This window comes from Haplochromis burtoni, unplaced genomic scaffold, assembly GCF_018398535.1.
Source record: "Haplochromis burtoni strain Fernald_Lab_line unplaced genomic scaffold, NCSU_Asbu1 Contig_506, whole genome shotgun sequence".
Taxonomy (NCBI): Eukaryota; Metazoa; Chordata; class Actinopteri; order Cichliformes; family Cichlidae; genus Haplochromis; species Haplochromis burtoni.
In genome coordinates, this window is record NW_024582867.1 from 1 (window position 1) to 14,046 (window position 14,046).

The 14,046-nt window shown below is 40.9% G+C and overlaps 1 protein-coding gene across 1 annotated transcript in view; it reads left to right on the forward strand.

The window, feature by feature from the left end:
• Positions 1-8,441: 8,441 nt before the first annotated feature.
• The window catches only part of rims3 (regulating synaptic membrane exocytosis 3), a 32,180-nt gene continuing 26,575 nt past the window's right edge, over positions 8,442-14,046 (forward strand). Inside the window, exon 1 of the mRNA XM_042213984.1 lies at positions 8,442-13,654. Coding sequence (XP_042069918.1) covers positions 13,390-13,654 — 265 coding nt within the window. The 5' untranslated portion in view covers positions 8,442-13,389. The remainder of the gene's footprint in view (positions 13,655-14,046) is intronic.

Sequence of the window (14,046 nt, forward strand, 5' to 3'; positions counted from 1 at the left end):
ATATATATATAAGATAAACATGTAACTCTCATCCTGTCTTCCTGGAGGATCTGTATGCATTCCATTGCACACATCCCTTTAAAATGTTTAGCTGTAAATAAGACAGAAAGCTGTGCTTTGGTTAAACCTAGCTATCTCTCTACAGACCCACTGCAGCCCTCGAAAACCTCACAACACAAGCCCTTGCATTCTAAGTTGGAACTTGGTGATTTGACATGTTGAGCTGGGTGAGATCCTATGTGATACTCCGCCCCAGGCAGACTACCAGTGTCCCAGGTGGGATGAGACAGAGGGGCGTGGGGGCTGAGGGATAGTGAGAAAGATGTCACTGGCCACATTAGTCACCAGCAAAAGCAGGCCATGAGTCAGGAAAGCTCGCCGTCTCATCCATCACGTCCCTCTTAACCCACTTTCCTTTCAGCCCAGCCGTTCCGACTTTTATTTTTCTATTTTCTGCTGGCTCTCCATCCCCCTGCTGACTGAGTAACTCTGCATCCTTCTTTTGATGGTGATGAAAAGAGAAAGAGAGTGCAACGAGAATAGTCCAGTGCTGGACAGATTGCAGGTTGCAGTGAGAGATGAAAGTGGAAAGTGATTTAGGGTCAACCTTTGTAGTGCAACAAGGGAAACGGCGAGGAAATGGACTGTCTTCTACCAAACAGCTTTTACGATAAACATAATGATTAAAAGAAGTTTATTTCGCTTCTGTCACTACAGGCAGATAAAGAAGACAGCGCAGTGATAAAGTGTGTCTTGTTTTCACACCAGATTTCCCATGGCGTTGCGTAGAGAGAAACCCTGTGAGCTAGTGAGGCTTCTGTGGGGCATGGGATGATGATATGAGCCTCATCCAAAAAGCTGTGGGCTCAAATCCAGGACAAGGTGTTTAATTCAATGAAAGTCTAATGTTTCTAGCTCAATGATAGAGAAATAGGTTTGGAAAAGTTGGGATGAGTGAGTGAATATTTAATATATTTTAACACCAACCTGTGCAGTTTTTTTTTTTGATATTTTGAACATTTAGAAGGTTGGCAGAGCTGATAAGCTGCAGCTGCTGCTTGTTAGTTTGATTAGTGAGATGTATCCATTATGCACTGTAACCCCCCCCCCCCAAAAAACCAAAATGCGCTTCACAGGAAAACTGATTGGCAAGTCCTTCGTAGTTAGTTTTGCCCGTACATCCTTCGTATCTACGAGCAAAACTAACTGCTGAACTGGATGTCCACGAGGAAGCAACTTATCGATTGGAAGTGGGCTATACCTTAAAGTTTATCGTATACCATTTAGAGTCTGTTTTTTGCTCTGAATGGGTCACTTTGCTACAAAGCAAACATTAGACTTTATTAAAGAAGATTTTAATCTAAGAGCTCATCAGGAAAATGTTTGCTGAAGTCCTGAATTCATAAAGTAGCATAATTTTCTCACAACCTTCCATGCAATTGAACCTCTCTTGTTAACCAGTGGAGTCGCCCCCTGCTGGCCATTGTATATAGATTGGCCATCTATATTAAGCAATTTGTTTATTTGAGGTAGAGAAAAAGCTAAATTTCCATTTTGTTTAATACCTAACATTAGCTTTTTTTGTGCTTTTTCTGTATTATCATCAATTTGTCTTTAATCACAAATATTTCTTTTTGCAATTAAAAACAAAATTTAAAGAGATGTTGGTCATTTGGCTGACATTTGCCTGATGGTAGTAAGACACAGTGTCATCCATCTGTTTGCTTACAGATGTGCACTTTTTAATGCCACATTTCATTGTTAACAACCTCCGACAGGCTAATTTGAGCTGTAATTGTAGCAGTGATTGGGGAAAATGCAAAGCTTTGCTTCCCTGCCGCAGCCGATTCAACACGATTTCAGCAGTTTGTGCGAAAACGTGGTGTGACGAATCGAATTTATGTCTGCTGTCACAAGGTGATGTAGAGGGAGTGACTTGGTGACTCACCTCATTAAAGATTTTATTGGATAAAAATTTGATTGGGCCAACGGGAGAGGGAAAGCGAAAAGCTTTCTCTTTTCTGTTCATTTCATGGCTGTTAGCGTTTGATTCAGATTTGTGTCTGTGTGCATCAGGCATAATATTGCTCTGCAAAGTGTGAAATGGAAATTTGTGAATATTGAGTGGTGCTCTCACTTATTGGTCAGCGTGCCTTCTGATACTTTGTACTTTTTCAAGTCGAAGTGAGACTGAAGAAATCGGATCTGAGTGTGTGAGCCGAGTGGTTCACAGAAGATTTGGATATTAGCTCAAGACCAGCAGCCAAGACATCAGTGTCAACACCCTCTGTCATTCAATACTTTGGTTCTGTCTTTTGCCCCACTCTGGCACATACGTTCAGCACAGCATATGTGTGTTTGCACTATGCTGCGTTTCTCTGTGTGCGATTACGTGTGTGATCCATTTGGCTCCCAGTCTTCCCACAGCTTGGCAGTCTTACGCTCTCCTCTGTGTGTAGCTGTATAACCGGCCTTCTGTTTCCTCGCCTTCACAGACCCCTTATGATCACAGAGATACTGTACTCCCCTAACCCACACACACACAGCATAAGGTCTGGTATAATACAATGGCAGCAGGCGCTGGGGTTCACACGTACAATATCATAACCTGGGAAGTTTCCATAGTGGCCCCAAGACGAAGTGCTTTAATGGTGCTGCCTTGCCCTTGTGTACTAAATTTCTTTCATATTTCTTTTCATTCTTCATTACTTACCAGGATGTACGAAACAAAGTGTATGATCAGGATATGCTGTTTCAGCTGGTGAAGAAACTAATATACTAAGTCGTTGAAAGCGACAATGTTATTCAATTTTTATTATTTTCTACCATATATATAGGCCTGGGTGTTCAGTTTAGAGAAAATGATGGATGTGTAACTAATCCCTGTGAGTAAAAAGCTAATTCTTCCAACTACTGTGAAGACTTAAATTCAGACAGTTTTTCCTGTTACTCTTGGCTCTGCATGATGTTAAGGAGGGTGAGGAACATCCTTAAAATGCTCATCTCAGGCACACAACTCTAGCTGCAAGTGCAGATGGATGATCAACCTGCTGTTCAGACCTTCTGTTTGCCAGGGCAGCCAGTCAGAAGAAATCTGGCTTAAAGGGAGAGGATCTAAAATGGATTATTTCAGATATTGCAAGAATGGCATTGCTGCACCAACACCCAATCTATGGTAAATGAGGATTATTTTGAACGGTGATTCATGCTAAGCCACTCTTATTAGAGTCTAAGAATGCAAATGTGATGGTGGAAAGGAGAAGAATAGGTTTGTACCTATTTTAGATTTGCATGTGTTTAAAACTCTGTCACAATGAATGACCAGACTCAGGCGCAGAACTCTGTTGATGTTGCAAAAAATAACAGTTTATTTACACAATCACCAGGTGCCATATACAAAGTGTGAGTGGAAGGGTGGTGGTGGTGGTGGTGGGGTGGGGGGGGCACACTCTTCTTCGGCCACACGCACCACTCAGCAAAGACATGCCTGGGGAGACACAGGGAACCATGACAGTACCCCCCGAACTTAAATGGGAGCCTGCTGGCGACCCATCATTCTTGCCAGGATGCAGGGGTGGAACTCTCAAAGCTTGGTTTTGTCCAGAACCACTGACCGCAAAATCCAGGAGTGTTCTTCAGGGCCATAGCCCTCCCAGTCCGCCAGATACTGAAATCCTCTCCCCCTGTGGCCTGGAATCCATAGTCCATTTTATAGAGAAGACAGAGGCATGCCAGTGGCCTGGTCCCTGTGCTTCTTGGAACGATGACTCGATTTCCCATGCAATGGTCCCAATGGTGTAGGTAGGTTGCAGGATGGGTGCAGTGTCAGTTGGGTCCTCAGAGAAGTGGAAACGGGGGACGGGTCCAGCAAGATCTATAGACTAGAAAACATGACTGGAAGCCAGGAAAAACACCGGGAATGAGAATACACTAGAAAGAGATGGGGTTACACCGACAAGTGTCGTAACGATCCAGCGATGAGAAACACTGAGCCATCACCTTAAGTAGTAGCTGGAGTGTCCGGAGAACAAGAAGCAGGTGCGTGATTATTTGCTGGAACCCGCAATGAGTTCCACCCTGGCAGAGGAGAGCAAGAGAGAGAGATTACAACAACAACATCCCGAGGAGACACAGGGAACAATGACAAACTCAGATTCTGGGGTTTTTTTTTGTTTTGTTTTTTTAATCAGTTGGCATGTTGTTCCTTTAGTCCGAATTCAGATATCAATTTCTGTGCTGGATGGAATTTTATCTGCACAGTTCCTTAATTTATAATGAAATGAACTAGAGATGGACCGATCAGATATTACATATCGGTATCGGTCCGATACTGGCCTAAATTACTGGATCGGATATCGCAGAGAAATAAAAAATGTAATTCGATCCATTAAATATAACGAAAGCACCTCACAAAACTTGTGACATGGCGTAACTCGGCTCATAACCTTAACACGTCGGAGCAGTGTGCTCACATGATAGAGCGGCTGTGGCGTGCGAGACCTGTCGGTGGTCTGGTTGAGCATTTGGAGCCTTGCTACCAACCCGGCATTTCATCTCCGACAAAGTTATCCCAGAGAGAAGTAAAGCAAGTGTGTAAGTTCATCTCTGAATGTTTGTAAAGCATTCCCACGTTAAGCTTAACAACCGATATATGGATCGACTGCTTCTTCTGTCTCCCTCCCTCTCGTGCTGCTACTTCAATCGTGAAACTGATCAATGATCAGCTGATCGGCTTTTCTGTCGCAACTCCGTCTCTCTTGTTTGTTTATCACCCACTTTGCACCAGAAAGAGGAAACCAGCGGATAAACAACAGCAGCACGTTTAACCTTGATAAGCTGTTGTTAGAATTTATTTAATATTATGTTCTACACCAGGATCCTTTTCTACGTAGCTGACGGCTGGTAACTGTGCAGGGGCGGATCTAGCAAAGTTTAACCAGGGGGGCAAGTAGGGCATTAACAGGGAAAAGGGGGCAAAAATACATACTTTTCTTTCTTATTCTCATTTAAAATGTCTCACTTGTATTAAATAATTATCTGAATCTTACACCCAAAGTTTTAATTTGATGTAAAATGAATAGAAGTCCATTACTGTATATAGTGACTATTAAGTCTAATATACCCTAGTAAGCTATAGTACTTTTTCCTTTGGGAAGGCACCAACTGTGCAGTCTGCAATTCTGTAGAAGAAAGATGTTGAATCTATTTAATATTTCTTGAAAAATAATTGATTTTGGTGCATTTTTTTTCACACTGCATCAAATTAAGGTTGATTACGTCGATTAAGCATCATGAGGTGGAGCGTGGGGGGTGGTTCCCTTTTTTTTTTTTGTTGCTGGGAGTTGGAACCCTATTAGTAAGGTTGCTTAATATTTACGCTAATTACTCTTTAAAATACCAGAATAGGGAGGATGGTGTAGGTTTAAGTTTATTAGACTGATCAGTATTGCTGAATTATGAAATATTTTGGGTGCAGTGTATTTTTTTGCATACAGATATAACAGAATAGCTTTAGAGTTGTTATTTTTTTTAAACTTGAATATGAACTTATACAAAATGCAGCAAGATATTAAAAAACAGTTTTATTGATTAAAAAAACACTATCGGATTCATATCGGTATCGGCAGATATCCAAATTTATGATATCGGTATCGGTATCGAACATAAAAAAGTGGTATCATGTCATCTCTAAACTGAACCAAAAAGTGCTGTTAGCCAGGACAGCTGTTATCAACTTCAGTAATATACATGCTCTTTATAGTTAACATCTGGTTGTCATAGTGTAAGTTGTATATTGTGTGCCTCTAAATGCCTGATGTCATCTGACTGATATGAAATGAACAACACTGTCTTAATTAATACACTCCCCCATATTAATTTAGTTGTGATCTAGCTCACTTTACCCTTCACTGTCCCATGTGGGAAAATTCAGCCAAAAGCTTTTGGCAAAGATGCATGAAAATAGATATGTCTCTTAGAAAATAATATACGCTAACTAAAAACAGTAATAACTATCAGCAGAGGGAGTAAATAGTAACAGCATTAGCAGATGAGAAAAGACAAGTTAAAATAGGTAAGATTGTTTATCGGGGTCAGTTTACATTGAGGGGTGAGTCACCTGATGACACACTCACACCTACTGTACAGTAAATCTTTAATATCTACACTGCTGCTAAATTGCCAATTAATTAAGTGCACGGCCAGTGTAGTCTGCATAGTAGAGAGCAACTTTTAAGAGACCATTAATGGATTGCTCAGCCATATCTAATTACAAGGTTGTGGCATTTTACGAGAGGAAGAGAAAAGAGAAGTTTTTTCCCCCGCTCCTTTGTTTCTCTGGGCTTTCTTTCAGCAGCTGAATTATGCTGCCTATAAACAGTCCAGTTTTGTTTTTGGTTTTTACATGGTTTTCTGGAAGCTGGTATTAGTTTAAACCTGGAAGACTCAAAACATGAAGTGTATCTGTCATTCGTCCTGTTGTGTCTTTGATCCTATTTTCCTCCTCTCTGCCCCAGCTGGTTACACCTCCAGGTGCCTGGTTCGGCCCAAGGTTTCTTCCTGTTAAAAAGGAGTTTTTTCCTTCACACTGTCACCAACTACTTGCTCATTGGGGGTCATTTGATTGTTGGGATTTCCTTTGTATTACTATAGGGTCTCTTAATTACAATATAAAGCGCCCTGAGGCGACTGTTGTTGTGATCTATACAAGTAAAACTGAATTGAATTGAACTCAATTGAATATATAAATGCTGTCCTTGTTTTTTTATGGGCCTTTCTGACCAGTTAACTACCAAAATAAGCTGTTAACTGTGAAACACGTGAACATTGGTAAACATGCTTTGTGTTGTTACTGAAAGCTAAATGAGAGGACCATCAAATTCATATTTTAATGGATGCTTCTCTAATCTGTGTTAAAAACATGTGAAGGCACAGGGCAGAAAAAGACTTTGCACAAAAGCCTAAAAAAAGGTAAAGAACGAAACAGTGAATTGGTTTTGACATGCTAACTTTAAGTCATATTTAACCTTAGGGGAGTGAAAGAGGTTTTTGTTTTTTGTTTTTTAAATAAAGTTGAAAACCTACTTATTCCTGTTTGCTTTCAGTTCCAGTTGAGAAGGGTACCCTGGCTTTGACTAAGCAGTCTTATTCACTTTATTTTACCGGATGAGTTGTACGGTATATTTATTGTTAATTTAGTAACTGTTATGTCTAGTGTATGTTTTGTATAACATGTACAACACTTTAATCAATTGAGGTTGTTAAAATGTACTATAGATATAAACTTTTACTTGACTCCACCTGATGCACTTTAATAAGTGAAAGCTAGGGGTTCTGCGGGCTGGAGACGGGTTATGTTGAGGTGTGGAGGGTGAGCTCAGAGCCACCAGAATGGGCGGAGAGGGTGGTTTGCTGACAGGAGGGGAAATAAATGAGCTTTGAGATGAGAAGTTAGAGAGCACAGAGACATATGGCGAGGGAGCTGTCTGACATAGAGATGAGGATGGATGGGCTCTGAGTCTGCCTGTAGGTTGAGGAAAACGCTGTATGGGGACAGGTGCATAGTGCCATATTGAGCGGTGACATTATATCTTAGATTTTAGAAGTAGACAGACTGAAAGAATGGTAGGTGGTGTAACCATGTCACTGCAGTATACAAACGAACAAAAGAATTACTTATTACTGAAATGATCTGACCCACTTTAAATGTATTATATTTTGTTTGGCTTGATACATCATGGCACACTGTAAGGGAAAAAAATCATTCCAATCAGTCCTGTTTGTGGCACATTAGTATATGTGAGGGGGCAAACTCCTCAAGATGGGTGGTGATCATGGTGGCCATTTAGAAGTCGGCCATCTTGGATACAACTTTTGTTTTTTCAATAGGAAGAGGGCCATGTGACACATCAAACTTATTATTGTCACAAGAAAAACAATGGTGTGCACCGAACTGGGTCACTTTCGTATGCGGTGCTGAATCCGATACATATCTGATGTTTTAGAAGCGACTGCTGTTTGAATGGTCATGTCGCATTAAATCCGTCTTTTACGTCATCGCGAATGCTTCCTGGCCATCCAGTGTAGATGTTAGTGAAACTGTTTGGAAGACAACGTTGGAGAAACGTGAACATTTTATTTGTACTGTATAATCTGCAGGTTCTGACAGAAATCTGCAACTATCCTTTGAAGCACCGCTCCTCTAAAACAGCAATAAGGATAATTATTAGGCCATATGTAAATAACAAAATAACGTTATAACTTAAAGCAAAATTGGGAAACAAGTCTTTATATTTAGGGCCATCAGTCAAACAATACTGTTTGGTCTGGGTCTAAACAGAGCGCGTTGTGTGTGACGTCTTCTTTTGCGCACGCGGGCGGCTTTGAGGGTTCACACTAGAGCGCGTTTGCTGTCACATTTTATTTGTAGTGTGAACAAGCAGACAGAAAATTGGAATTGAGCATTAAGGCCTGCAGTGTGAACGTAGCCTTAGTGACTTTAAAGCTCATCATTATGTCTCCTTTGTTTAACAAAACAAAATGTAAAAACCGAAAATGTGTGGCTGTTTAGGAGGTTAAGGGTTTTTTTGATAGGTAGGAAATGAGCAAAGAATGAGGGATGTGTGGTATGCGACAAAGATTTGACAGTTGAAACAAACTGTGGGGGTAGCAGTTACGTGGTATCCCAAACCATTTGACTTTGTTGCCAGGAAACCACTGGAGACAACCAGAACTGCTGGTAGGCAGATTTACTATATATGGACTGAGACAGGTATGCTGTTTCTGCAGTCTTTTTGCAACGCTGGGCTAAGATAACGTCTCACGGCTCTATATTTAAGGTACAGTGTAAGGAAGTGGAGAAGTGCTTAAGACATTGATTCTGAACCATAGCTGTATATAAAAGATGGATTTAGCCACAGTGACGCCACCCACTGGAAGTCCATTTCTGAAGCCTTAAAACAGAGACAGTATTTTGTCTTGTGGGTTTTTGTTGTTGTTTTATTTTAAACCAGATGGGTGAATCTGAATGACATGAATGTGAATCTCACATGGCTTGTTAATCACGATGTAAGCAAACCCAAAATAATATTCTTTTTCATCTTCTATTTTACTCTCCTTAAGAGCATGATTGCCAATTCAACTGAGGTCGTTTCGACAAGCAGATTAGTTTTCCCCTTGCTGGGTACTACAATGAACACAGATTAAAGTCCCTTCTGAATTGGCTCCACTTTGCAGAGCTGGTTTCTATATCAAGTGTGTTTTCAAATTTTTAGTTAGCACCAAATAACAACTACAGTTGCCTCAAGATGCTTTAAATTTTAAAGACCCTGCAAAAATACAGAGAAAAAAGCAAAACCCCCAACAACCAGATGACCCCGTATGAGTAAGCATTTTGGTAACAGTGGGAAGGAAAAACTCCCTTTTAACAGGAAGAAACCTCCAGCAGAACCAGACTCAGGGAGGCACAGTCACCTGTTATGACTGGTTGGGGGTGAGGGGAGGAAGACAGGACAAAAGACACGCGGTGGAAGAGAGTCTGAGATTATTAATAACGAATGAATGAAAATAAGTAATAATGAATTGTAACTGATTGTATGTACAGCCTGTTTCTAACTCTTTCTTTGTGAAAAAGAAACAAAAATACTTACTTTTGTTAGCTTCTAATGCAATTCATTAATGTAGTAAATTAACATATATGAAGCACACATTCAGTTTAGCTTGTGTCACATTTAAGCCTGTGATCCACACTCACTGATACTGTGGAAGATCTCATTAGAAAGAATAAGGAGGCTGGGATAGATGTCTCAGTTACTGTCACTGTCAGTGTCATATTCTTCTCCCTCTCCTCTTTCCTTCTCTCCATTATTTCACACAGATCAGACTGCAGCTTTGTGCAGTTTCCCCCCTTTTTTTACACTGTCCATTCATTATGAAGCATCTCTCATCCTCCCACGTTTCAGTCCCCATCCTTTCGTTTCCTTCACTTTTCTTGTGTGTCCTCTCTAAAACCCACAGTTATTCTATTTATCTCTCGCAGCCTTCTCTCTATCTCTATCCTATCCTCATTTTCTCCCGCTCTATCACTGCATGTTCAAAGAGAGCCAGAAAAGAGAGAGCTGGAATAGAGAAAAAGGAGAGAAGAGAAGAGAGGGGAAAAGGAGAAAGACATGAGAAGAATATACAGGGAGTACATGTTCACCTGGATTTCTGTTTTCAAGCCCCTGCTCCTCCCCCTCCTGTTGCCTCTGTTTCCTCTCAGTAACAAATGTCAAAGCATGCAGACCCGCTGCCTCACCCTCCTCCTCCTCTTCAGCTTATTATTATGACTTTCATTACAAAATACCAAAATCTGCCCTTTGCTACATCAGTTCATTGTTCCTCAAAATGATCCACTTTGCCTATTCTGGTCATTTTTTTGCTTTGTTTTCTTCTAAAAATCAGCCAGCTACTTTGGGCTTATGGTGACGTGGCAGAAAGTGGTTGGGAGAATGATTCACGTAGACAAATGAAACACACTGCTTTTACATGTATTCTCTTCCAAAATGCATAAAGGGCATATTTTACTGCATGTATGTATATATTATTTATGATTTCCAGCAGTGGGGATATTTTAATAGTAAACTCATTTTGTGCCATTTCCAGCGATCACCGACTGAGTCTTTTAGCCACACATGTGGGACGGCTGGAGAGATGGAAATTTCCACTGCTTTTTTGGCAATAATGAATAGAAGGATTGCCATGAAGTTTTCCACTGACATTTAAAATCCTAAAATGATGAATTCTACTGACATTGAGGAACTCCATAGCTCTCCTATACCATCAGATTAGGCTAGCACATTGTAGCATGCTAAACATGCATGGTAAACATGGTAGGACAGGGTGATTAAAACTGCTTAAAAGAGGGCAATTTCAGCTGCAGTGCGTCAAACACATTACTATGCATCACTGTGGCATCACAGTGGTTGTAGTACAATTGTAAGGAATGATTAACTGTATTCTGCTGCTCCAATAGGTCTGGCTGAATTGAGATGAAGGATTGTTGTCCTGAGTTAATTGTTTCATTTAGCATCATATGCGAGAAGACCAAAAATCCCAGACATTACTCTATTAAAAATCCAAAACCTTACCTTATACATACACTTGGACTGATCTTTCTCTTAAGATGATCTTCTCATGCACCTCTGCAATGTTACAAGCGTGCTTGCAGTTTTTGGATCACTCTGTAAAAAAACAAACAAACAAAAAAGCCCTAAAACCACATTTGTATTTATTCCTCTGATGTGTGCTGGACCTCACTGCGTTTCACCATTGGGAAGTAAATAAAGTCACAGGGAGGCAAATTCAATTTAATTCAGTTTTGTTTATATAGCACCAATTCACAACAACAATCGTCTCCAAGTGCTTTAGACTGTAAAGATGTTAGAATAATAGATGCCCTATGAGGAGGACTCGGTTACAGTGGGAAGGAAGAAGAAGAGACCTCGGCACAACCAGGCTCAGTGAGGGGCAGCTATGTGAAAGAAAGGACCAAACAGAAGCCATTGGAGAGAGAAGACAAAACTCAATAGCATGCAATCATGGCATTTAAACACGCAGGGACTGAAAAGAGGGAAGTGGAGAAGAGGTGCTCATTGCATTATGGGAAATCTTCTGGCACGCCTAAGCCTGTGGCAGCTGATCCAACTTTAAGTATTTGCTTTATCAAATATGAAAAACTTCGAAGCCTGATCTTGAAAGTAGAGATGCTGTCTGTCTCCTGACAGCTGAAGGCTCTTACTTTTCAAAACTCTAGGAAAAACAAGTAAGCCTACAGTCTGAGAGTGAAGTGCTGTGATAGGATAATACTACTACTACTAATAATACATTTCATGTACAGATGACTTTCACCTTTAAATAAGAACACCTGACAAGGAATTACTTACCAAAATCACAGTATACATAAAGTAGTTAAGAAACGCCATAGAATAAAAAGCTAATACATCATAACCTCAAATTCAAACAGAATAGGCCATTTTTAAATAAAATATGTGTTTTATGACTGGCTTTAAAGATCGGGAGAGAATCAGTATTGTGAGTTAGGTCCGGGAGAAAGAGACCCAAAGACAAGGGGGCACTTGGCTGAAAGCTCTAAGGCTCTAAATTAATGCAGTATATTATCCTACTGTGAGGTCTTAAATTTGCAAGAGAAAGGGTGGCCAAACCGCTCTTTTCTTTTTGTTTTACATTTATTTGTGCCATTGTCATTTGAAAGAGAGCTATCTTCTAAGGTTCAATAGATGTGTCGAAGTGATGTAATTCTGACCTAGTTCTCATCTGCATTACTTTAAGTTTAGGCATCTAAACTACCTGAGTGTGATATGTGATACAACGTTTATGAGGCAATGAGATAAGCGTTATAGAAAATGCGCAGTGATGAACAAGAAATATTTAGGACGAGTATAAAAGCACAATGTCGGCCACAGCGCAACTACATATTTAATGTGCCTCCAGGCTGTCGGTTTAGCCTCCGTATGATCGCTCTTGTGATGGGAGAGAAAAGGAGCAGAGTTAAAGAAGGTCCCAAGTCACAGATGGTTTTTGTTTTTTTTTGGCTTAACACAACTGCAGGTGTAAGCAATGGCTGAATCCCATTTAATAGCTAGTGAAAAAAAAGTTTTATTAGTAGAATTGTACCTCTGCCAGTACAAAAGGTGGCGTACACATCAGTTTGAGAATACAAAGGTGATCAGAGTTTGGCGAGCGAGTACACGCGCGCACTGCCATGATTCAGCCAGCCAGTGATGACTTGGCTCTGGAGTTTATCATCTGTCGCTGTTTAAGGTCAGACAAAAAAAAAAAAAAAAGATAAAAAAAAATACAGGAGACAAATACCAGCTGACAGGGTCACCCCTCAACAGCAGGCCAGTCCTGACATTTGTGTGCGTGAGTGTGTGTGATGCCACAGATATAGTTTATCTCACTTGGACAGTGTGCTGCCATCTGCACTGTCCTCGCCTGCTGACCTTTGTGTTCTTTGTTTTCTCAGTTTTCAAAACTGTTGAAGATGAAAAAGACTTTTTAGAGCTTTTCACTTTTTCACTGTGTCTTTTATGGTGTAAGAACTCATTTTTGCTGCCTCTGCAGTAAGTGTGTAAAACCAAACTGTGGTTGAAATCGAAACTTGGTGTCCTTCAGCCCCGGGGAGCTGCTGCTGCGGCTGTAAGACAAGCTTTTCCACTGTGTTTTATGAGACATACTGCACGTCAAGACGTCCTTTTATTTGAGCTCTTCTCCCCTATTTGTACTTTCACGATCACCTGACTCTCTGTCCTCTCTCGTCTCTTTTGTCAAGCCAAACTTTCCGGCCCCTTCTCCCCCCCCAGCCCATCGGCCCTCCAGTCCAACAGGACCATGATGCTCAGCAGCTCCGTGGAGGTGCCCCGCCCGGGAGGGATGAGTGGCTTGAGCGGGCTGAGCACGGCTGCCCGGAACGTGGTGCGCTCCTCCAGTATCTCAGGGGCCATGTACAGCCTGGAGAAAAGTCCTGGCAGCGGGGGCCCAGACTCTGCATCGCTGACTGGGACTAAGAAGCGGCGCTCCAGTTTGGGTGCCAAGATGGTGGCCATTGTGGGGTTGTCACAGTGGAGCAAGAGCACACAGCAGCTCAACCAGCAAGGTCAGTTTACAGTCTAAACTACTTAATCTGTCAGTCGTTCTCTCTATGTTTGTTCACTTTCTGATTCCACCTTTCTGACACTTTCACCAAGGCAAATTCATCTGTTTTTCCTCATTTCCCCAGCCGTCATCCTCATAGCTTCTGTTTTTTCTTTCTGTATCCTTTCCTTAGTTCTAACCTTGGTCTCTCCCCATCTGATTTATTGTGATTTTAAAAGTTTGAAGATTTTAGATTCTTTTTAAAATTGGGGTTTTGTTATTTCGAAGAGGAAGGAGGATCATTTTTATCCTCCTGAATTTTCTTTAACACTTGTTCCTTTAAATTGATTTAAATACCTTGCTGCAATTGTTAAAATGACACTAAAACTGTTATAACAGAATAATTATTATTAC